General features: G+C 44.1%; 2 protein-coding genes across 2 annotated transcripts; one reads left to right on the top strand and one right to left on the bottom strand.

The window, feature by feature from the left end:
- The first annotated feature begins 1,622 nt into the window (after positions 1 to 1,622).
- LOC100554193 (small ribosomal subunit protein uS14) lies at positions 1,623 to 3,915 on the top strand. The gene is made up of 3 exons (XM_003227996.3): positions 1,623 to 1,783; positions 1,890 to 1,989; positions 3,410 to 3,915. Exons 1-3 carry the CDS (start codon positions 1,722 to 1,724, stop codon positions 3,416 to 3,418), a joined length of 171 nt encoding a protein of 56 aa, XP_003228044.1. The 5' UTR covers positions 1,623 to 1,721; the 3' UTR covers positions 3,419 to 3,915.
- A 3,260-nt stretch (positions 3,916 to 7,175) lies between these two features.
- LOC100553999 (small ribosomal subunit protein uS14) lies at positions 7,176 to 9,219 on the bottom strand. Its single transcript, XM_008121465.3, has 3 exons — positions 9,059 to 9,219; positions 8,853 to 8,952; positions 7,176 to 7,310 (listed from the first exon to the last, which is right to left on the bottom strand). Exons 1-3 carry the CDS (start codon positions 9,118 to 9,120, stop codon positions 7,302 to 7,304), a joined length of 171 nt encoding a protein of 56 aa, XP_008119672.1. The 5' UTR covers positions 9,121 to 9,219; the 3' UTR covers positions 7,176 to 7,301.
- Between the last annotated feature and the right edge of the window lie 15,701 nt (positions 9,220 to 24,920).

Consider the following 24,920-nt stretch of genomic DNA (forward strand, 5'->3'; position numbering starts at 1 on the left):
ATTTCGAACTCTGTATATATTTCATAACAAGCCATAGCAGACCGTAAAAAATATTATTCGTAAAGAAAGGTAAAGTCTCTTGATTTCTCCTTGGGCTGCATCCGCACTGTAGGATTAACACAGTCTGATGCCACTTTCAGTAGCTTGGCAGAAAGTTATGGAATTATTGTAGGAAGGAAAGGATTTTGCGAGGCCAAAAGGAAGGCGAAAGAGAAACTACCGTTTCCAAGATGCCATAATACTGAGGCATAGCAAGCAAAGCGGGGCTAAAGTGCGTTAATGTTAAAGTGTGGATGTAAAAGGGAGTAACTTGGCCCAGCTTGGATGTGCTTTCCTCGCTGAGCTCCCTACTTGCCGCCGTGGCGCAGCGCCTCCTGGCGTCGGCGGCGGGGAGAGGCTGTTTTTGGGCGCTGCAGTTGTGCGTCCGGCCGGGAGGAGTCGCTGCGGAGCGGAGGGAAAATGGCTTGAGGTGAATGGGAAAAGGGACTGAGAGGCGCCCCTATAGGCGCTCTCTCTCTGTTCCGAATGAAAAGGAAGCTCAGCCGAACGGGCAAAAGGTTTGAGGTCGGGTCTGGCTGTCTTGCCCAGGCTGCGCCGTGGCGGCTATTCACGGGCGCGGTCCCGCTACTGGTCGGCGCGGGAGTTTTGACCTGCTCCGTCTCCGGCCTGGGCCGGTTCACCCCTCCTGAGGCAACCTGGCGGCCCCCGGCTCCCCGCGGGCCCCCATATTGACGCCGGACTTAGCGCGGACACCCGATCGGCATAGCCCGCCGCGGCCCAGAACTCCTGAGCTCACGCCATCCGCCGCCCTCAGCCTCCGCGCAGCTGGATTACAGGCGCGCGCCACCGCGCCCGGCTGACGGGAGAGCGGCACAAAAGCCTACTTCAGGCAGCAGAGCCGTGACGTCACGGCGAGGGGCGGGGACGGCAGTAAGAAGACACGCCCACCGCGCCCGGCTGAAGGGAATGGACACCAAGGGTACTGCAGGCGGGAGAAGGGTGACGTCACGGACGGGGGCGGGGACAGCAGTAAGAAGACACGCCCACCGCGCCCGGCTCAAGAGAAATGGACACAAAGGGTACTGCAGGCAGAAAGGGGTGACGTCACGGACGGGGGCGGGGACAGGAGAGGGAGACACGCCCACCGCGCCCGGCTCAAGAGAAATGGACACAAAGGGTACTGCAGGCAGAAGGGGGTGACGTCAAGGACAGGGGCGGGGACAGGAGAGGAAGCCACGCCCACCGCGCCCGGCTGAAGGGAATGGACACCAAGGGTACTGCAGGCAGGAGAAGGGTGACGTCACGGACGGGGGCGGGGACAGCAGTAAGAAGCCACGCCCACCGCGCCCGGCTCAAGAGAAATGGACACAAAGGGTACTGCAGGCAGAAGGGGGTGACGTCACGAGGTGGGAGGGGACAGGAGAGGGAGACACGCCCACCGCGCCCGGCTCAAGGGAATGGACAGAAAGCGTACTGTAGCCACGCCCCCCCCCCCCTCTCTCTCTCTCTCTCTCTCTCTCTCTCTCTCTCTCTCTCTCTCTCTCCCCCCCGTCTCCCTCGGAGCCTGCGCAGTGGAGACCTAGTCCGAAGGAGGCTGCAGAGAGGAGAGGGCGGGGCCTGGCTGGGTTTTGGGCCCTTCTGCGCCTGCGCAGCTCTTTCCGGCCTTTCTCTTCCCTCGGAGCCTGAGGCGCGCCACTGTCTCGTCTCCCTCTCTCTCCGCCATGGGCCACCAGCAGCTCTACTGGAGCCACCCGAGGAAGTTCGGGCAGGGGTCGCGCTCCTGGTGGGTCTCCCGAGGGGGACGGGAGGGGACGGGCCGGGTTGGGCCTGCCCTTGGCGCACGTGGGAATGGGCGGGCGGGCTGACGCGTGTCTTCCTTCTTCCCTCAGCCGCGTGTGCTCGAACCGCCACGGCCTGATCCGCAAGTACGGGCTCAACATGTGCCGGCAGTGCTTCCGCCAGTACGCCAAGGACATCGGATTCGTCAAGGTAGGAAGAGATCATTATCATCAGTATTATTTTTATATTATTAATATTATATATATCATATTATAAATTATTAAGGTACTTATCCAACATTCGCTTATCCAACGTTCTCGATTATCCAACGCATTTTTGTAGTCAATGTTTTCAATACATCGTGATATTTTGGTCTAAATTACTGTGTAAACACAGTAATTACTACATAGCGTTACTGCGTATTGTACAACTTTTTCTGTCAAATTTGTTGTATAACATGATGCTTTGGTGCATAATTTGTGGAATCATAACCTAATTTGATGTTTAATAGGCTTCTCCTTAATCTCTCCTTATTATCCAACATATTCGCTTATCCAATGTTCAGCCGGCCCGTTTACGCTGGATAAGTGAGACTCTACTGTAGTAATAATAATACAGTTTATTTATTACCTACATCTCCTGATGGCTCCAGGCGAGGTACAACAAATTCAAAAACATAGGAGCATCCAATATATATACAGTAGAGTCTCACTTATCCAACATTCACTTATCCAACGTTCTGGATTATCCAACACATTTTTGTAGTCAATGTTTTCAATATATTGTGATATTTTGGTGCTAAATTTGTAAATACAGTAATTACTATGTAGCATTACTGTGTATTGAACTACTTTTTGTGTCTAATTTGTTGTATAACATGATGTTTTGGTGCTTTATTTGTAAAATCATAACCTATTTTGATGTTTAATAGGCTTTTTCTTAATCTCTCCTTATTATCCAACATATTTGCTTATCTAACGTTCTGCCGGCCCATTTATGTTGGATAAGTGAGACTCTACTGTAGTATTTTACAGAGACAAAAATACAATAACATATGTTTAAAAAACTTGCACCAGAAACAGAATTTACATCTAATTCTCTCCTTCCGGTTGCATTGAATGCTTATCCGGAGAGACAGAAACCAATATAATAATAATTTCTGTTTCTTACCCGCCTCACCCCTGCTACACAGCTGTATAAAAGCCACGTTATCTGCTTGGAACTGGATTACATGGCAGTGTAGACCCACATGATACAGTTCAAAGCAGATCATGTGGATCATTTGCTTTGATAATCTGGATTATATGGCAGTGTAGAGGAGCCCTAGTCTGGGTGGGGTGGCCAGTGTGCAAAAGGGTCCTGGAGCCACCCTTGGAGTCCAATGCGGAGAAGGCTTTTTGGGGCAGCGGCTTCCTTTGACTGAAGCCTGCCTCTGCAAAAGTGGACTTGGTCAATAGAGGTGTATGCTGCTGGATTCTTTCTCCCAGTTGGTCCCAAAGGTGCTACAAGAAGCCTTTGCAGAAACAGGAGTTGGAAAAGCCGTTGGGGATTGTGCCAAAGGGAGAAAGAAAGTCCTCAACTCAAAAGGGAATAGGATTGCACTCACTCCCTTTGCCTTCTCTCTTTCCAGTTGGATTAAATGCCCTCCTGCAGAGGCAGCGGCCAAGCCTTGTCCCCAGAAGCAGCAGCCGGTGGAGCTTCGGAGGAACCAGGCAAAACAGCGGCAGACTGGGAGCATTTGTCTTAATGAACTCTTGCTGTACACGTTAATGCAGGCATGGGCCAACTTGGGCCCTCCCTCCAGATGTTTTGGACTTCAGCTCTCACAATTCCTAGCAGCCCAAGTTGGCCCATGCTTCTGTTAAGGTGTGCATTAAAAAACACAAAATATGGTTTGTTTTAACATGTTTTCAAATGCAATAATTGCTCTCTTTAATTTGACACAAAACAAGAATCCTACCAGGATGTAATTGGTGTATTGCCACACTTCTGATTTCTGGAGAAAAACATTGTTTTCTATTTCCTTTCAAAAACAGCAGTTCTTAGATGTATTTTGTACAGAAAACATTCCATTGTAAAAGCTGAAGAACACTTCAAAAAGGGCAAATGGAAATATTAAAACATCCATTGAGTTAATTATTGTGTTCTTTTGGAGTTACTCTGCCTTCAGTGCCAACACCATTGGTAAATTTCAAGTTAGCATTTTTTTTGTCTAGCAATGAATCTGACTTACAACAACTTGATTTCCTATTTAAATTGTGTGGAAGGGTTTCTAGAGAAATCTATAAATGGAGGAGATACCTGCCTCTGTATTTCAGGATTCCAAGGCTGTACTTGGTTGGTGGCTTCATTAAACAGGACGGTGAGATATTTGATCTAATTTGTTGCTTCAATTATATTGGGTTTCCTAAAATGATGGTTATTCTTCACACTGATTATTTGGGGAGGCAGGTTGTTCTGCTGTGGACGGTTCCACACTACAAGAAAAGATGCAGACGAAGAAAATAAATGTGTTTCCTAAAGAAGTTGGTGATTCCTATTTGGCAGGTGAGAGGCTGACCTTTCATCACCTTTTGTGCTTTTCACTTGACTGCTTGATCCAGGATGCCTAATGGCAACAGCTGCTAGTATTGGGCTGCAGTCGCAGTCAGGAATGCTGGGGAGTTCGTTTCCACAACATCTGCAGTTCCATGAGATTCCTGTCCTTGACTTCTCAATGTCGTGGTTTTGCTCTTCCGAAGTATAATCCAAGTTGGAAGAGACTGCAAGGTCATCCAATCCAACCCCCTTCTTTCTGCCAGGCAGGAAGACACAATCAAAGCCCTCCTGAGAGATGGCCATGCAGCCTCTGCTTAAAATACCTCTAGAGATGGAGACTCGACTGGAGTCCTAGGCAGCTCTCAGGCCATTCTAATGTTTAGCTTAGGTTAGGTAAAGGTTTTCCCCTGATGTTAAGTCTAGTCGCGTCTGATTCTGGGGGTTGGTGCTCATCTCCATTTCTAGGCTGAAGAGCCGGCGTTGTCCATAGACACCTCCAATGTCATTTTGCCAGCATGACTGCATGGAGCACCATTACCTTCCCGGCAGAGTGGTATCTATTGATCTACTCACATTTGCATGTTTTCCAACTGCAACCTTTTGGTCAGCAAGTTCAGAAGCTCAGCGGTTTAATCCGCTGTGCTATCAGGGGCTCTGATAATGTTTAGCTTAGGCCTGGGCAAACAATTGTGGGAGTTGAAGTCCAAAACACCTGGAGGGCTCAACTTTGCCCAGACCTGCTTTAAAGGCACTGACCAAAGCACGGGGCCTATCTAGTTAGGGCTCATTCCCTTTACAGAAATGCTTTCATATGTATTTTTATGGAATTTCATTTTAATGTGTGCTTGTAGAATTTTTATAGTATTTGTCTGTTTTTAACTGCTGTGACCCGCTTTGAGGCATGGGGAGAGGCAGGTAACAAAATTATGATTTGGTGCCCCACTGATTGGGATGCCACCAATTGCCAACTACAGATATTGCAGCATCAAAGCTGGGCATGTGTTTCACTCAGGAAGTCAGTCCATGTCTGCCTTTTATGAAAGTAATAATCTTCTATGCAATAAGCATCCCATTATTGTTGTAACTTGAAACCCGCAGATACGACAGATCACAATTCAATTGCCTGATTTTTTAGTCCCAACATGAGTTGCATTGAAGGGTCTAGTAAATTAATAGATAGAATTCCCTTCTAGAGAATCTGCAATTCACACCTAAATATTCCTGGAAGGAAACTTGTGTAGGAATTTACGAGAGCAACTCTGTGGTAATTTGCAAGTGATGCATACTATGGAATCATATAGCAAATTCCTAGATACCCCTTTTCTCCAGGTGAGTGATGAGCCGCTTGATGAGTGGGGTCATACTGTACTATTTTTATGTGACTCTTTCCCTACACATTTCTGGTTGTTCTACAGCAGTGGTTCCCAATCTTTTTTTTTGACCAGGGGCCACTCTTCAATGTTAGTACCAAAAGGGTTACTAATTGGTTTTTGGTCAACTTTAGATTCAGTTTGGTTATCTGGGGTGCCAATTCAGAAAACTGCATTGGATAGACAACATCAACTCTAGTTTACAATGCAGAACATATGCTATCCACTAGTCTCCATCTGCTTGTCCACAGAAACCCCTATTTAATCCTCTAGAGCTGATGTGGTCTATCCAATGTAATTTTCTGAATTGACACCCCAAATAACCCAGGAACAGGCCTAAAAACAAAGACACCAGGCGCTACTTGGAATGGCTCCGGTAGGCAGTCAGCCTCTCCTCTCCCGACATCTCCATTGTCTTGGCACTCTAAAAAGGTTTCGTGAGACCAGTCGCTCTCATTGCAACGGTGTAGTAACGGTGAGGCCGTGGACCATATTTTAGTTCTTGGAGACCACTGGTGTTCCACAAACCAAAGGTTGGGAACCACTGTTCTACAGTGTAGACATTCCTCACGTTTGGAGAATGAGAGATGCATAGATAAAGACAAAGTTTGTAGAAACCCTGGGTTGATGATGAGGGAGAAAACAAAGAGCTGTGAGTATATAGTGTTATAGATACGCTTGAACAGACTGCAACTGAAAATAAGTTTTCCTAAATAATTTGGAACAAACAATTTGTGTGTGGCGTGTGTTCTAGCAGAGATCTTCCCAGATTACATAGAGGAGCTTGGATTCTTAGTACTGACTGCAAGGGAAAACTTCCAGGACTTTGCTAAGATAGCAGAGAATTCTGACACTATATAGGCACGTCTAGGTCCTGCATGGTCAGTTCTGCGCTTGTGGATACAGAATTGTTAATCACTATTAATTATATCTGTGCCTTTCCCACTTTCATGGGGCTTCTGCACCCAGAATGCTGCAAATGAAGATAGACTAATGCATTCATTAGCTAGGTCTCCATTCCTGGTAGTTCTGCATTGACAGCACACTGGTACCTGCTTTTGTCTTTGGTTACTGCCCATCTACAGAGCCCCAAATGCCCAAATCAGAGCAACTGTCCACTCACACATCTACCTTCCCATAAAGGGGGTTCGTCAAACAGTGAGTGCCTTCCTGCCAACTTTAGATGTTTAAAACTACCTTTTTGCACAATAATTATATTTCTCTCCCCACACCTTTATGTTCACATTGTCTAATATTTAGGGATAAGAAGCTTCCTAACAGCACAGCAACAAGAACGCACCTATCCACTCCATGTCCAAAACACATTCAATTAATGTACAAATGCAGTAAGTGGCTCCAGCTTTACATCTTAAAAATGACGCACAAAAAGATTTAAGATTTATGTCCCCACACACTGCAAACCCAATGGAATTCACACCCAAAGGTGACAGGCTTAAAAGGTGTGGTCAAACAGAGATGATCGCAAAATGAACAAAATATTATTTATTTCCCATGTACATATGAGCATGTACAACCATAGATGTTCTTCTGTAGAAATTCCTCAGGCTTTGCACATCCAACCGAGGCTTGGCCGCTGTCTCTGTAGACTGGCATTTAATCCAACTGGAAGGAGAGAAGACAAAGGGGGTGAATGGAAACCACTTGACTACCGAGCAGAGGTCTTCCTTCCTCCTTTTCCCATCATCCCCAGGGGCTTCCCCCAGCTCCTTCTCTTCTTGCAGAGCCTTTGGAACTTTACTGGTGCATCTACACCAGGCATGGGCAAACGTGGGCCCTCCTCCAGGTGTTTTGGATTTCACCTCCCACAATTCCTAACAGCCAGTAGGAGTTGCACTCCAAAACACCCGGAGAGAGCCAAAATTGGTCTATGCCTGCTTTGAAGGATTTACTTAAGATTTATCCTGGTTCATTTATACTCCAGTGTGGAATAAAAGTAGCACGAAGCCCCTAGAACTGCCATAGGAATAGTAGGTGCTAAATTTATAAGGCCTTCAGCCTCTTCTGCCCAAGAGTGCTTTTGCTTCACTAAACTACAAATCCTATTATTCCCTAACACTGAGCCATGACAAAGAGGTGTCAAACTATATTGATTCTACATTGTAGATGTATTCATGTCCCAATATGACCCATATTATGCTTCCATGGTCCCCTATAGCGTCCCCTTGCTCAGTCATAAATATAATGGTTGGACTTGGCTGCAGAAAATAAAATAACACCTGTTGAATGGTTTGATTATCCCTTATCCAAAATGCTTGGAAACAGATGTGTTTGGGGCTTATTTTGGAATGGTTGCATGAAACATGGGACCCAATTCCAAATGCAATATTCATATAAAGTTCATACATATCCCTTAGGCACATAACCTGAAGGTTCTTTCATACAATACTGTACTTTCAATAGTTTTATGCAGAAGATGGCCCTCTCTCAAAATCCCTAGGTCCACCAGGAAGACATCCCCTCCCCCCAATGCATGGGACTTTAAACTGTACCAGAATGTGTTGTCAAGCTTTTCATGGCTGGAATCAATTTTCTAGGGTGTATGGCCATGTTCAAGAAACATTCTTTCCTGATGTTTCGCCTGCATCTATGTAAGCTGTGTGAACTAGTTATTGATTGGGTTTGTGGCTGACTAAGACATCTAGAAATGGCAGTTTCCCTTCATTTTCTTTTCTTTTCCCATGGTGAACTGGATGTTGGGGTGGATGCTGTTGACGTGGTCCAGGAACTCGTTTCAGTTCTTCTTCTCCATGGCTCCAGATGGTGACGGTGCCGTCCACACATCTGGACCATGTGGTAGGCTTTTTGTTGCTGTTTCCAGGGCTTTTTTCTCAAAGTGTTCCATGTAGAAATTTGCTATAACTGGGCTGAGAGAGCTCTCCATGCTAATCAAGGTGGCCAAAGGCAACATTCACACTTGCCTCAGGCAGACAAGGGTTCTTTCTCCCACCCTGGACCTTATTCCACAGATATATAAACCCCACTTGCCTAGTTTCTAACACTTCTCAGCCTCTGAAGATGCCTGCCATAGATGTGGGTGAAATGTCAGAAGAGAATGCTTCCGGAACATGGCCATACAGCCTGGAAAATTCACAGCAACTCAAACACAACAATAATGATAAACAACAATAATATATATATATCTACCTTGACGAATCCGATGTCCTTGGCGTACTGGCGGAAGCACTGCCGGCACATGTTGAGCCCGTACTTGCGGATCAGGCCGTGGCGGTTCGAGCACACGCGGCTGAGGGAAGAAGGAAGACACGCGTCAGCCCGCCCGCCCATTCCCACGTGCGCCAAGGGCAGGCCCAACCCGGCCCGTCCCCTCCCGTCCCCCTCGGGAGACCCACCAGGAGCGCGACCCCTGCCCGAACTTCCTCGGGTGGCTCCAGTAGAGCTGCTGGTGGCCCATGGCGGAGAGGAGAGAGACCGAGACAGTGGCGCGCCTCAGGCTCCGAAGGAAGAGAAAGGCCGGAGAGAGACGCGCAGGCGCAGAAGGGCCCAAGCCTAGCCAGGCCCCGCCCCCGCGGAGAAAGGCCTCTCTCTCTCTCTCTCTCTCTCTCTGTGCTGCCTCCCTCAGTCGGGCGGGGGCGCTGCTGTGCTGCTAGGGCTCCACTGCGCAGGCTCCGAGGGAGAGAAAAGGGGCGTGGCCCTCTCCTCGGCGGTGACGTCAGACCCTCCCTCCAGTCCTGCCTAAAGTACGGCTCCAACAAGATAGGAAAGCGGGGGCGTGGCTCCCTCTCCTCGCCCCTCCCACACAGTGACGTCATTCTCCCCGATTCCTGCCTGCAGTACCCTGTATGGCCATCCTGCTTCAGCCGGGCGCTTCTCCTGCTCTGGCTCCACTGCGCAGGCTCCAACGAGAGAGGGGAAAGCGGGGGCGTGTCTACCCCTGCCGTCCCCTCCCACCTCGTGACGTCACCCCTCTCCTGCCTGCAGTACCCTTGGTGTCCATTCCCTTCAGCCGGGCGCGGTGGGCGTGTCTTCTTACTGCCGTCCCCGCCCCTCGCCGTGACGTCACGGCTCTGCTGCCTGAAGTAGGCTTTTGTGCCGCTCTCCCGTCAGCCGGGCGCGGTGGCGCGCGCCTGTAATCCAGCTGCGCGGAGGCTGAGGGCGGCGGATGGCGTGAGCTCAGGAGTTCTGGGCCGCGGCGGGCTATGCCGATCGGGTGTCCGCGCTAAGTCCGGCGTCAATATGGGGGCCCGCGGGGAGCCGGGGGCCGCCAGGTTGCCTCAGGAGGGGTGAACCGGCCCAGGCCGGAGACGGAGCAGGTCAAAACTCCCGCGCCGACCAGTAGCGGGACCGCGCCCGTGAATAGCCGCCACGGCGCAGCCTGGGCAAGACAGCCAGACCCGACCTCAAACCTTTTGCCCGTTCGGCTGAGCTTCCTTTTCATTCGGAACAGAGAGAGAGCGCCTATAGGGGCGCCTCTCAGTCCCTTTTCCCATTCACCTCAAGCCATTTCCCCTCCGCTCCGCAGCGACTCCTCCCGGCCGGACGCACAACTGCAGCGCCCAAAAACAGCCTCTCCCCGCCGCCGACGCCAGGAGGCGCTGCGCCACGGCGGCAAGTAGGGAGCTCAGCGAGGAAAGCACATCCAAGCTGGGCCAAGTTACTCCCTTTTACATCCACACTTTAACATTAACGCACTTTAGCCCCGCTTTGCTTGCTATGCCTCAGTATTATGGCATCTTGGAAACGGTAGTTTCTCTTTCGCCTTCCTTTTGGCCTCGCAAAATCCTTTCCTTCCTACAATAATTCCATAACTTTCTGCCAAGCTACTGAAAGTGGCATCAAACTGTGTTAATCCTACAGTGCGGATGCAGCCCAAGGAGAAATCAAGAGACTTTATCTTTCTTTATGAATAATATGAATAATATTTTTAACGGTCTGCTATGGCTTGTATTATGATATATATACAGAGTTAGAAATATAAGCAAAAGTATGTGTGTGTGTGTGTGTGTGTGTGTATATATATATATATATATATAATTATTTTCTCATATATATATATATATATATATATGTGTGTGTGTGTGTGTGTGTGTGTGTGTGTGTGTGAAAGGAAGGGGCCTTTAGTGGTCTCACCAAACTACAACTCCCAGGTAGGTACAAATGTATCTAAATGGAAGCCATGGATTTTTGTATCCATGGGACTGCATATTGGGTTGATGTGAGTTTTCTGGAATGTCTGGCCGTGCTCCAGCAGTATTCTCTCCTGACATTTCGCCTGCATCTGTGGCTGTTGGCATCTTCAGACGTTCTGTTGGCAGTGAGGTAAGTGGAGCATATACCGTATATACTCAAGTATAAGCTGACCCGAATATAAGCCGAGGCACTTAATTTTACTACAAAAAAACCTGGGAAAACATTGACTCCAGTATAAGCCAAGATACCAATAAAATTACATTAATTGAGGCATCAGTAGTTTAGATGTTTTTGGATCTTTACATCAAACTGTAATTTAAGATATGACTGTTCAACTCTGATTAAATCATTATTTTCACCTTCTTCAATGTATCCTTTTAATAATAATATAGTGAAATAATAAATGTAATAATAATAATAAATGCGGTGAAATAATAAATGTAATAATAAATGCAGTAAAATAATAAATATATTAATAATAATAAAAACAGAGTAAAATAAATGTAATAGTAACAACAATAATAGAGTAAAATAATAACTGTAATAATAATAAATGCAGTAAAATAATATATGTATTAATAATAATAAAAACAGAGTAAAATAAATGTAAAAGTAACAACAATAATAGAGTAAAATAATAACTGTAATAATAATAAATGCAGTAAAATAATAAATGTATTAATAATAATAAAAATAGAGTAAAATAAATGTAAAAGTAACAACAATAATAGAGTAAAATAATAACTGTAATAATAATAAATGCAGTAAAATAATAAATGTATTAATAATAATAAAAATAGAGTAAAATAAATGTAAAAGTAACAACAATAATAGAGTAAAATAATAACTGTAATAATAATAAATGCAGTAAAATAATAAATGTATTAATAATAATAAAAATAGAGTAAAATAAATGTAAAAGTAACAACAATAATAGAGTAAAATAATAACTGTAATAATAATAAATGCAGTAAAATAATAAATGTATTAATAATAATAAAAATAGAGTAAAATAAATGTAATAGTAACAACAATAATATAGTAAAATAATAAATGTAATAATAATAATAATAATAATAATAAATGCAGTAAATAATAAATGTTATAATAAATAGAGTAAAATAATAAATGTATTATTAATAATAAAAATAGCGTAAAATAAATGTAAAAGTAACAACAATAATAGAATAAAATAATAAATGTAACAATACCAATAATAATAGAGAAACATAATAAATATACCATATATGCTTGAGTATAAGCCGACCTGAATATAAGCCCACCAGGACCCTCACCCGAGTATAAGCCGAGGAGGTTTTTTTTCAGTCCTAAAAAAGGGCTGAAAAACTAGGCTTATACTCGAGTATATACAGTATATATCTCTGGAATGTCCAGGGTGAAATCAAGTGTGAATGTTGCGGTTAGCAAGCCTGAATAGCATTGAATAGCTGTGAAGTTTGCAAAGTCAATCAGTGAGGGTATCTGCATAGAGGTAGCCTGGCTGTTTTTGCCTGGAGGCATCCTCTGTTGAGGAGGTGTTAACTGGCACTTGGTTGTTTGCTGTGTGGAGTTCCCCTGTTTTGAATGTTGCTCATTATTTACTGTCTTGATTCTGGTGCTTTTTAATACTTGTCACCAGATTGTGCCCATTTTCATGGCTTCTGTTGAAATTGTCCACGTGCTTCTTGTGGATTTCAGTGGTGTCTCTGTGTCGTCTGAAATGACGTCTTGTGTTCTCAGATAATAATCTGTGTCCAGGTTGGTTCATCACATGCATTGCAACCTCATTGTTTTTAATTCGATGTTTTAATACCGTGTTGTGTTTTTTCGGCTGCTGTGTATATATTATTATTGGTTTTTATTATTGTTCTTTGATGTTTTATATTTTACTTTATCATTGTTTTGCATCTGATTTTGCTGTGAGCCGCCCCGAGTCCCCTTCGGGGGAGATGGAGGCGGGATATAAATAAACTTATTATTATTATTATTATTATTATTATTATTATTATTATTATTATTATTGCTATAGCTGACTTCTCTGGTTGGATTAGTCTGCAGTGCTTTTGTGTTCTTTGATTAATATTTGTGTTTAGTGGTCCCTTTGTAGACTGTATCACGGCCAAGTAGCCACAGTCAGAACAGACCACGGAATAACAGACTGGTTCAGCCCCGTTTGGCCCTGCGATCTTGCAATACGGTGCTGTTTGCAAATTAATTTCATCAGTATTCAGCGCAGGGGAAATATGAACGGCGGGCTAATGGTCAAACCGCTATTTTAATTTAAATCAGGGCGGGGTTGCGGGAGAAGGGGAGATCTATTATCGCCGGCAATAAATATACGGCGCTCGACAACATGTGCCGGGTTAATCATCTTGCCGGGCTGGAATCAAATGAGTTCGGCTGCAAAGGAACGGTTTCTGGATTCCTCTGTTTCTTGTTGCCTTTGGAAGCTAGGTGGCACCGTGGTCATGCGGATGGTTTTGTGTGTTTTAGGAAAATGGAGCATCTACATTGCCATAGAGTGCCATTTGGAAATGCATGATATGAAGCTTGCAAAATTGATGGCCTTCCAGATGTTTCGGACTCTAACTCTCAGCAGCCAGGGCTTCCCAGTGAGCTCTCTCTCGGTGTCTCTGCCACAGTTTTTAAGGGTGGCTTTAAGCCCATCTTTCAGTCTTTTAGTCATGCCAGACTAATCTGATCTCTTTTTTCGATAGAGTTACGAGTTGGGTCGATACAGGGAATGCCGTGGATGTAGCGTACCTGGATTTCAGTAAGGCCTTCGACAAAGTCCCCCACGACCTTCTGGCAAACAAACTAGTAAAATGTGGGCTAGACAAAACTACGGTTAGGTGGATCTGTAATTGGCTAAGCGAACGAACCCAAAGGGTGCTCACCAATGCGTCGTCTTCATCATGGAAAGAAGCGACAAGTGGAGTGCCGCAGGGCTCCGTCCTGGGCCCGGTTCTGTTCAACATCTTTATTAACGACTTAGACGAAGGGTTAGAAGGCACGATCATCAAGTTTGCAGACGACACAAAACTGGGAGGGATAGCTAACACTCCAGAAGACAGGAGCAGAATTCAAAACGATCTTGACAGACTAGAGAGATGGGCCGAAACTAACAAAATGAAGTTCAACAGGGACAAATGCAAGATACTTCACTTCGGCAGAAAAAATGGAAATCAAAGATACAGAATGGGGGACGATGCCTGGCTTGGAGACCTTGGAGTCCTCGTGGACAACAAGTTAAACATGAGCCAACAATGTGATGCGGCAGCTAAAAAAGCCAATGGGATTCTGGCCGGCATCAATAGGGGAATAGCGTCTAGATCCAGGGAAGTCCTGCTCCCCCTTATTCTATTCTGCCTTGGTCAGACCACATTTGGAATACTGTGTCCAATTTTGGGCATCACAGTTGAAGGGAGATGTTGACAAGCTGGAAAGCGTCCAGAGGAGGGCGACTCAAAGGATCATGGGTCTGGAGAACAAGCCCTATGAGGAGCGGCTTAAAGAGCTGGGCATGTTTAGCCTGCAGAAGAGAAGGCTGAGAGGAGACATGATGAGAGCCATGTGTAAATACGTGAAGGGAAGTCATAGGGAGGAGGGAGCAAGCTTGTTTTCTGCTGCCCTGCAGACTAGGACGCGGAACAACGGCTTCAAACTACAGGAAAGGAGATTCCACCTGAACATCAGGAAGAACTTCCTCACTGTGAGAAGGGCTGTTCTGCAGTGGAACTCTCTCCCCGGGGCCGTGGTGGAGGCTCCTTCTTTGGAGACTTTTAAGCAGAGGCTGGATGGCCATCTGTCGGGGGTGCTTTGAATGCGATTTCCTGCTTCTTGGCAGGGGGTTGGACTGGATGGCCCATGAGGTCTCTTCCAACTCTACTATTCTATGATTCTATGATTCTTTTGCTGTCAATTTTCCATCCTTGAGTTGAGAGTAGAGTAGCTGCTTCAGGAGGCACGGATCTTTGTGTTGTACCTCAGCGCTGGTTCACCTTGCTCTTTACACACACCACCACCACATCAGACTTGGTTTAAACAGTTTATTGATAAAAGATAGCAAAGTCTGAATAAAAAGCAGTAAAGAAAGCAATAATCCAAATGTAAACGCAGTCAGTAGAAGGCAATAATGCAATGCAATGGCAGTCTGTAGAATATAGTTCAAAGTCTCTAATATCACAAATCAATCCTGAAAACAAGGCAGCATGAACTTCAAAACTGTCTTTCGGGGCTGCATAGGTCAACAGCATGCCGGTGCTATTAATGGTCAGAGGCTTAACCCGACCCGGGCTTCGAACTCATGACCTCTCAGTCAGTAGTGATTTATAGCAGCTGGTTACTAGCCAGCTGCGCCACTTACCTCTTTCCTCTACCTCTTGCAATGCCTTTCATGCATCAGAGAGAATGAAATGCAAGTCGGTGATTACTTTGGCCCATAATTATTCTTGCAACCAAGTTGAAATGCATTGCTAGTAGGGGAGATGTGTGCTCACCCCATTCCACACTAACATTTGCTCACTCAACCCAGTCATGAGCAAACTTTAGCTCTCTAGGTGTTTTGGACTTCAACTCCCACTGTTCCTAACAGCCTCAGGCCCTTTCCTTTTCACTTAAGCGGACAAGGGGAAAAAGGAAAGGGCCTGAGGATGTTAGGAATGGTGGGAGTTGAAGTCCAAAACATCTGGAGAGTTAGTTTGCACATGCCTGGTCTAGCCAATGCCCTCCCAGTTCCACCTCCAGTCTCAGCTCTTGTCCCTCCCTTAAGTCCACCTTCCTTGTTCATTCCCCTCCCAGTGAAGTCACTGTTTTCCAGTTCCGCTATCATAATTTTTTGGCCACTTTTGCAGGCCAAAACCTGGGTCAAAGTGTCCTGTTGCTGTGGAAACCTATCTCTTTGTTGTACCTCTGGGCTGGTTCACCATGCTCTTACACACCACCACAGCAAGCTTGGTTTAAATAGTTTATTGGTAAAAGATAGCAAAATCTGGATAAAAAGCAGTAAAGAAAGCAATAATCCACATGTAAAGGCAGTCAGTAGAAGGCAATAATCCAGTGCAAAGGCAGTCTGAAGAATATAGTTCAAAGTCTCTAATAAAAAGATCAATCCAGAAAACAAGACAGCATAAGCTTTAAAACATCGTCCAAAATGCAAGATCCAGGCATGAACAACAGCAAGATTACTTTTCCAAGAGCATAGACAAGACAGGAACTCTGCTTCCAAAACTAGTGTTGCTTCGTCTGAAATCTTTCCCTGTTTCTCCCTTATTTAACCATGCTTACAAGCCAAGAAAGCATTCCTTTGTCCTTGGGTTCCCACACATTTACCAGCTATCCTAAGAGAACATCTGGGACGATGAACTTTTAACCTTAACCTTGTATCCCTATCTGAGGAAGACTCCTCTGACTCGCTGTCAGAGACACCTGGGACTTGTTGATGTTCTGAACTCTGTTGATGTTCTGAATCCTGTGAAAGGTCACCCTTATCACTGGCTTCTGCTTCACTGCTAGCCTGCGGCCTCTCTAACAATTCAGAGCCTTCAACATTTCCCTCATCAACATTTCCATGGTCAGCCTGCATAAACCCAAATTCCCCTTTATCATCAGACTGAACTACAACACTTTGGGCATTTGGACAAACTAGCATTCAGTCCAGCGGAGTTGATAGCAGAGGTTCATTGCTTGAATGCTGGTGGTTTTTGCTTCTTCTTCTTCCAGAGTGCTGACATTTGTCCACCTTTCTTCTTCCCAAGAGATTTGCAGGATTTTTCAGAGGCAAAGCGTATTAAACATCAAATTACATTGTGATTTTAGAAATTAAGCACCAAAACATCATGTTTTACAACAAATCGACATAAAAAGCAGTTCAATACATGGTAATGTTATCTAGTAATTACTGTATTTACGAATTTAGCACCAAAACATCACAATGTATTGAAAACATTGACTGTTTGAACTGTTAAGATTGTAAGAAAGATTCCCTGTGTTACCTGCACAGAAAAACTACTTCAAATCTTATCTGTAACTGGACTGATAAGCAATCTACCTGTATGCTGAATACATGACGTTTGTGAGTAAACCAACTATGTTACTTTAAAGACGTCTCCTTGTTTTTGGTTTCTTGAGAGCATGAGTTAAACCAAGATGTTTTAAGGGAGAGTTGATGTTTTTTGGGCAATTGAAAAGAACACTTATGAAACTCTGCTATATGTGTGTGTGTGTTTTTTTTTATGTACTGGCATATCTTTGTCCCTAACAGTTCAAAGATATACCGAGGTATGGTGATGTGGCAGGAAGGAATCTTTCTATCCCACCGCTGCTACCAATTTGCGGAGATGTGGGGTAGAGGAGGAATCTTTTTATTAATTATATTATTATATATTTAACTATATCCGCTGCCACCAATATAAATATGTTTTATTTAACCGCGGCCACCAATTGTGGAGATGTCAGGCAGAGGGGAATTTATCTTCTTTTTTCTTCTTATTTACTTTAGATGGTATCGTAACTTAGTTTTGAATATATATGACAGAGACTTGGATATGGAAAGAATAATAAGTTTATTTCAGGCACAGAGCTTAGTGGTTACAGTAACTTCTTTAGAGGCACTTAGATAATGGTTTCAAAGTTATGGACTGATCACTTTGCATCTAACTGGGACTTCTTCCCCCTTACTACTCAGACTCTACAAATAAACCTAAACAAGTCACCTAACTTGTTTAATTTAACACAACTAGAGATCTGAGTTTCCCTGGTTTCCCTAACTTGGAACCAGTGTCTTCCCTGTGACTAAAAATCACAGACTAAAATTTGAACTTCCCTGGTTTCCCTAAACCTGGAACCAGTCTATTTCCTGTGACTCTCAGATCACAGACTAAACTGTTTTTTAAAACATTCCCTCCTTTTCCTTCAAACGGCGGTTGGCTCCACTCTCGTTACTATGGTAACCTGCCTCAGAATGCTGAGCTGGTTACCATCCCCCTCGCACTGGTAACTAATACTTACCCTTTTAAACATGACTTTTAAAACGAAATTAAACATGACATCTATAAATCAAAATAAAAACACACTTCTTTACACTAGGCATATCAGTATAACAGCTGAGAAACGTGATTGCTTTGCATGAATACTGGTGGATATTTACCACAAAGGAGAAGGTTGACTCAGGTGAGATTTTAACTGTCAGTTCTTGAAAGCTATAGGACTCAAGCAGGCTCACGCAGGCAGTTACGTGGAAACGCTTTATTGAGGACCTTCTTTACAAGATGAAAACGAAGCTAGAACTGACGTATTTCCGCCAAACCCTGAGTATATCTACCTCCTACCTTCCCCCCTCCCCACATTCACACGTATTTGTTATATAGTCCTTTCCCAGGTTTGAGAAACCAGAGCTGGCCATAAAACCCATCCCTGGCCAGACGGCTCTTATCATTTAGATTATCTCTCACCCCCCATTGCTCTGGCAGGATGTGGAGAGTACAGTTGTTATGAATGCTGGGCTTTCACATCCTGACATTAACTCTTTTCAGGAAGATCCCTGATTTTCCCAAATGGTAATGAATGCCATTTTCTGAAAGGTATGGAAATTTCCATTTCCCAAAAGGTTATGATTTCTAACAAGGTTATGCCTTTCCAAAGATCATTATTCTCCAAAAGGAAGGAATCACTCTAATTAGCATTGGAAAGCTTTGTCTCTTGCCTGGGGGGCATCCTTTTTCCAGAGTCATTAGTAATCCCTGGAGCTCCTTTGCCCTCAGAGTGTTGCTTCCCATCTACTGTTCTGATTTTTGAGGTTTTTAATACTTTGAGCCAGATTTTGTCCATTTTCATGGTTTCCTCCTTTCTGTTGAAGTTGTCCACATGCTTGTGGATTTCAGTGGCTAATTAGAGTGATTAACTGCAACATTCACGCAACATTCCAACTGACAAAGAACTCTTCTCACACCCTGGACTTCCCACAGATATATATTAACCTTCTTTGCCTAGTTTCTCCATGCCTCACAACCTCTGAGGATGCCTGTAACACCCCTAAGCAGTGCGAACACTGGAAACCAACACGGAGGCCAATAAACAATCTAATATCTTTATTAAAGCAATAAAAGTTCTAAACAAAAATTAAGCAGAGTATATAGTCCAGTAGTTGACCTTTTAGAGAAGATCAAAATTAGTCCAATATAATGAAGTTATATGTCCAGTATTAGAGTCCAAAGTCTATAATCCAAATAACCGAAACACACTCAAACTCTTTGGAAGTTTGAGTGGGGAAAGAGCAAGGTTTCACAGGGAGATTCTTGAAGTAAAGTCCAGAACAAGGATTCAAGGCTAGGCAAGGTATTTCGTGGTGGATCTGAAATGCAGTCCAAACTTGACCAGGAGTGGAACGCAACTCCCGGTCTACTTGTGAGTAAGCGCACCGGAGGCCGCTTGGAAGCTCAGGAACAAGAGACGATGTTCTTGTTTGAAAAGTCACGTTGACACCGCAATAGGGAAAGCTCAGTGCAGAACTTTTATGGAAGTTCAAGAACTCCCCCCAAGCAGGTGTTTGACTCCCCAAATGTTCCCAGAGAGCGGAGCTGTTTCAACATCGTACCAGATGCCTGCCTCCCTGAAACTTCCCAAGGGAAACGGTTTAGCCACAATCGCCTCTCTCCGCTAATCTCGTGCTTCGCCTTAAAAACTGCTTTTGGGAGCGATGTGTTTTGAGAAAAGCCTTCCTATCAAACACCAAGCTTTCCGGAGAAACAGGCTCTGTTTCAAGGACGTCCCTAATTGGCTCTGGCACGGAAATGTCAACAGGAGACATCTGGAATGGAACAGAATCTTGCTGAGATGGAAAAAGGCCCAAATCCTCTTTAGTTTGATCTATAATGGCTGCGGGGTCATGGGGCAAAGGTCCCTGAGACATCACAATGCCTGCCAAAGATGTGGGCGAAATGTCAGGAGAGAATACTTCTGGAACATGGCCATACAGCCCGGAATACATACAACAATCCGATGCTAGTTCTGTTTGAAATTCTGACTATCATGTAAGAGTTTTCCTGCAGCAGAAGTGGCTCAGGAAGTTACTTTCCCAAAGCTCTGCTGAAGAACCAGGAGAGGTATTGTCCACATGGAGATCTCTCCGCTCAGTGGGCCAGAAAGTGGGCAGTTCTAGGCCACCAAAGTTCAATTTCTTTCCCTTTTCCAGGCTTGGAGCAAAGACCTGCCAACCCAGGTGTCCCCTTGCTGCAGGTAAGATCACCTTGCTGCAGGTAGATTGCCTCCCTGGATTGCAGAGGAGACCGACCTGTCCTCTGAAGTTGCATAAACACAAGGCGCAGATCAGCATTTCCCGGCCGACTTGGGCTTTTTGGGAGGATAATGATGCCAAATGCGCCTCTCAATGGAAACGTTGCCTTGTGTTTGGATTGTCAGCAGACATCATCGAATCCTTCGTCCTCGTGGGTTGTTTGAAAGGATGTATTCATCTCCGACAATGTTTATTTATGGCAGGCAAGGAAATCTACTTAAATCGCGGCATTTCCATAACTGAATATTTATGGACGCTGCTTCTGGATGCCTCTCCTTGATTACACAGAGAAACCCTCTGCTCACTTTGGATAAATGTTTACTTGTCGGAGGCTAAGATTGTCTTTAAACAAACTTGAAATTCAATTGATGCAATAAAATTCCTGGGGCCAAAAAACACTGGAGGGGAAAAAACGGGTGGGTTTCGCACGCCGTGATGTCTCTGCATGGACCACGCTGCGCTTTTGAGGCCTTTCCCTTCGCACCGATGGGCAAATGAAACCTCTGTTTCCAGAGTTGTGCGCATTATTGAGCATTGACCCTTTATCAGGATTGTGTCGTTTGCACAGGAATTCACACAGTACTTGCAATATCTATCTATCTTGCGTCCAATGTCGATATTGTACAACTAAATGCACAACCAATCACACCTTTCCATTCCATGCGCATCCAAATGCATCCTGTCACCAAGAAACCTTCAGAAACCATGCGCATGGTTTCAGAAACTTTGCGCATGCGCACAGGAGTCCCATCACCCAAAATAGCCGATGGGACTCCTGTGCGCATGTGCAAGGCTTCAATCGCTCCCCCGGCACGTAAGGCACGCAAGCCACCTGTCCCATCGGGCTCCTGTGTGCCAGGCGAGTGATCGAAGCCTTGCGCATGCGCACGAGTCCCATCGCCGAAAATGGCCTCCGCAGCCACCTCCACAGCCTCTGGTTTGTGTTAATGTGGGATTTGTGTATTGATAGTGTTTAAATGCAATTTGTGCCATGCTTGTATTGCAACTGATTGCATCATCCAGAATGTACCACAGTGTGGAAAGAGTTAATTGCCAAGAAGCTATGATGACCGTGATGTGTGGCTGGAACTAGGGAGTATCCAGACACAAGTGTTTGTGCATAACGATTGCATCAGTTCAGTTTAGTTCAGTTCAGTTGAGTCTGTCTGTCTAGAGTTCGAGTCAAGTTCTGTTGGAGAACAGAGCAGTCCTGTGTTCGTCTGTCGTCTGCAAGTCTGTTTGTGTTGATTATTGCTGCATACAGTAAAACTTTGTGAATAGTTTTACCAACGTCTCTGAGTGTCTCTTCATTCTGCGCACCACTACTTCCATCCAACTACTGCTGCGCTGCAGATACTCTGACAGTTTGTGGGGGGTGGGTGGGCGCCAAAATTTGGGGGGGAACAGCAGAACAACAAGTAAGGATCGCACAATTAAACAGGAAACAACACTTTCAAAACAGGAACAGAATTTTTTTTGAAATTTTGTTACACAGTGTTAGTATTTTTGGTACACTTCCCAGCTTTTTGGACAGTGCGCTAAATCCCAGAGAGGAATCACCATGATCATGCAAGTCCCCAGTTGTCGCGGATGATATCTTATTTTCCACTTGGATCAGCCTCGTCGGGTGATGTTTTTATCTTTCTTTGCTCCTTCCGTTTCAAAGCAACAGGCAACATTTCCCCCGGCTGGGCCTTTCCTACAGACATCTTCATTTAACTTTTCTCCCTTTTCCTTTTAGACTTTCCTGTGGCTCAGAATGACTTGTCGGGTTGAAGCCTCTGAAAGGAAAACGCCTCCTGCGCCAAAGCTCTGAGCTGTCACTCAGGGATGGCTCTTATCCCGATGTCTGTGCTCTTCACCACAATCCGTTTGTGCGGCCTGATCCCGCGAACATCAAACACATGTCAGGAATCCTTCAGTGCCGCCCCGAACATCAGCCATCCTTTCAGTTCAGGGTAGAGACTGCTGTGTGCAGGGATAATCCTTTCTTGCTTGCGAGAGAAAGTTAAATGGGATCCAGAGGAGGTGAGTCTCCTCTGATGATGAAGAAGAGGATATTGATGGTTGTAGAAATACCGTATATACTCGAGTATAAGCCGACCCGAATATAAGCCGAGGAACCTAATTTTACCACCAAAAAACTGGGAAAAAAATGACTCCAGTATAAGCCGAGATACCAATAAAATTACATTAATTGAGGTATCAGTAGTAGGGTTGTCCATATTTTCGTAATAATTCTCCTTCCGTAATTATTTCGGATTGTTCTCGCTTTATGAAACGAGAATTGAAACGTTTTCCCTGGGCGCTACTGGCAATGTAATTCGAACCATCGTTGGCCCGTTCTCTAATTGTGTCTTAAAATTTTCGTTAAATTTTTTCCTTCCAAAATTTTTTAAAATTTTTTGTTTGTTTCTGCAACCTAACATGAATGGGAGCCTAGTGCAGCCTAACATGGCTACTGCTCCCTGGCCAATCAGAGTCTTCCATGATGGCTGAAAAAGGTGGGGGCTAGCGTCCTCCGCGTCCACGTGGAGGATCGCTATAAAAATCCCCTCCGCAACTGAGCCAAGCCATTCTGGGCTAGGATACCGAGCAGAGAGGGTGGTTCGCGCGCGCTGGGAAGCTGCTTGCTTGCTTGGGGGAGAGAGGGCTAAGTGACTGCTGGTTCGATATTGTGTTGTTGTTTTTTTGGGAAATTGGCTTGGGGCTTGTTGCAGAGTCCTTGCTGTGGCTTTAGGGAATTTTTTTTTTCCAAAGGACGTCTGCGTTCCTGCTTTGGGGTGCTTTACTTTTCTACTCCAGAGGGAGACCCTTTGCCTTTCTTTTTTTCTTTTTTTGGAATATAGCAATCACCACATAAGCCCATCTTTCCAATCCTGAAAGGGGGGGAACTAGAAAATTATAGTTTCCAAAGGACGTCTGCGTCCCTGCAAGTGCATTGCTTCCCTCCCGCTCCGTTTGTAATCCCAAGCCCCCGGGCTGAGTGTTATTGCAGCAATCACAAAGACACACATTGTTTTCAAACCTAAAGGGTACATTGGAAGAAATAGTTTCCAAAGGACGTGGGGCACCCGCCAAGGCATTGCTTCCCTCACGCTCCATTTCTATTCCCAAGCCTTGGGCTGAGTTTTATTTCTGCAATCACAAAGTCAGACATTGATTTGATTCAATAGAGGGTCCACAGCAATTTATAGTTTCCAAAGGACGTGGGCATTCCTGCCAAGGCATTGCTTGGCGTGGGCTGCATTTCTAATCCAAAGTCCTCAGCCAGAGTTTCATTTTTGCAATCACAAGGTCAGCCAGTGGCACCATTGATCAAAAGGTTCAAAGGCAATTTATAGTTTCCAAAGGACGTTGCCAATCCTGTCAAGGCATTGCTTGGCGTGGGCTGCATTTCTAATCCAAAGTCTACACAAGTAGAAGAGGGACTTTTACAGTGATAAGAACCCAATTGAACAGGAAATAAGACTTTCAAACCAGGAATAGGTTTCTTCAAATATTGAAAAATAGTGTATTATAAAAAGTTATGAAAATTCGCCAAAAATCATAGGAGACAGGAAACGTTCTGCAATTTGTTGAGCAAAGAGTGTTGAATGTGATCTCCCACTGTACCAAATTTGATGAGGATAGCTCAAGAAATGAGGGTGGGAGAGCCCTGTAAAAGTCCCCCCCGGTTTCCTTTTTTTTTTTGGCGATTGCGCATGCGCGTCCGCTATTTTAGAAACATTTTAGAAACATTACGAATTTTCAGAAATATCCGAAAATTTTGGGTGAAAAATTCGGAAATAATTTCTATATCGAAGTGCCGGCACCCCCTACTTTAGAAACGAGAATTGAAACATTTTTTCCATCGATCGGACAAGCCTACTATTTAGATATTTGTTATTTTTCATTTCTAATCAGTAGTTTAAATGTTTCTGAATCTTTACATCAAACTGTAATTTAAGATATGACTGTTCAACTCTGATTAAATTGTTATTTTCATCTTCTTCAATGTAAATGGGCTTATGTATCCTTTTAATAATAATAGAGTGAAATAATAAATGTAATAATAATAATGATAATAATAAATGTGGTAAAATAATAAATGTAATAATAAATAGGGTAAAATAATAAATGTATTATTAATAATAAAAATAGAGTAAAATAAATGTAAAAGTAACAACAATAATAGAGTAAAATAATAAATGTAATAATAATAATTAATAGAGTAAAATAATAAATGTAACCATAACAATAATAATAGAGAAAAATAATTAATACAGTAGAGTCTCACTTATCCAACATAAATGGGCCAGCAGAATGTTGGATAAGCAAATATGTTGGATAATAAGAAAACCTTAAGGAAAAGCTTATTAAACATCAAATTAGGTTATGATTTTACAAAGTAAGCACCAAAACATCAGGTTATACAACAAATTTGGCAGAAAAAGTTGTTCAATAAGCAGTAATGCTATGTAGTAATTACTGTATTTATGAATTTAGAACCAAAATATCATGATGTATTGAAAACATTGACTACAAAAATGGCTTGGATTATCCAGAGGCTTGGATAAGCGAGTGTTGGATAAGTGAGACTCTACTGTATACCATATATACTTGAATATAAGCCCACCATGACCCTCACCCGAGTATAAGCCGAGGAGGGTTTTTTTCAGTCCTAAAAAAGGGCTGAAAAACTAGGCTTATACTTGAGTATATACAGTAAGTAAATAGATAAATAGAAGTTTTACCACAGTTTCTGAATCAATATAAACCCTGCAGTATAA

The sequence above is a fragment of the Anolis carolinensis genome, chromosome 1 (assembly GCF_035594765.1).
Source record: "Anolis carolinensis isolate JA03-04 chromosome 1, rAnoCar3.1.pri, whole genome shotgun sequence".
NCBI classification, from domain to species: domain Eukaryota; kingdom Metazoa; phylum Chordata; class Lepidosauria; order Squamata; family Dactyloidae; genus Anolis; species Anolis carolinensis.

Bases quoted from the DNA above. Each gene is read 5' to 3' on its own strand.
- LOC100553999 (XM_008121465.3), bottom strand. From the start codon at position 9,120: ATGGGCCACCAGCAGCTCTACTGGAGCCACCCGAGGAAGTTCGGGCAG. The intron at 8,953-9,058 runs GTGGGTCTCCCG...TTCTTCCCTCAG, and splicing joins GGGCAGGGGTCGCGCTCCTG to CCGCGTGTGCTCGAACCGCC.
- LOC100554193 (XM_003227996.3), top strand. From the start codon at position 1,722: ATGGGCCACCAGCAGCTCTACTGGAGCCACCCGAGGAAGTTCGGGCAG. The intron at 1,784-1,889 runs GTGGGTCTCCCG...TTCTTCCCTCAG, and splicing joins GGGCAGGGGTCGCGCTCCTG to CCGCGTGTGCTCGAACCGCC.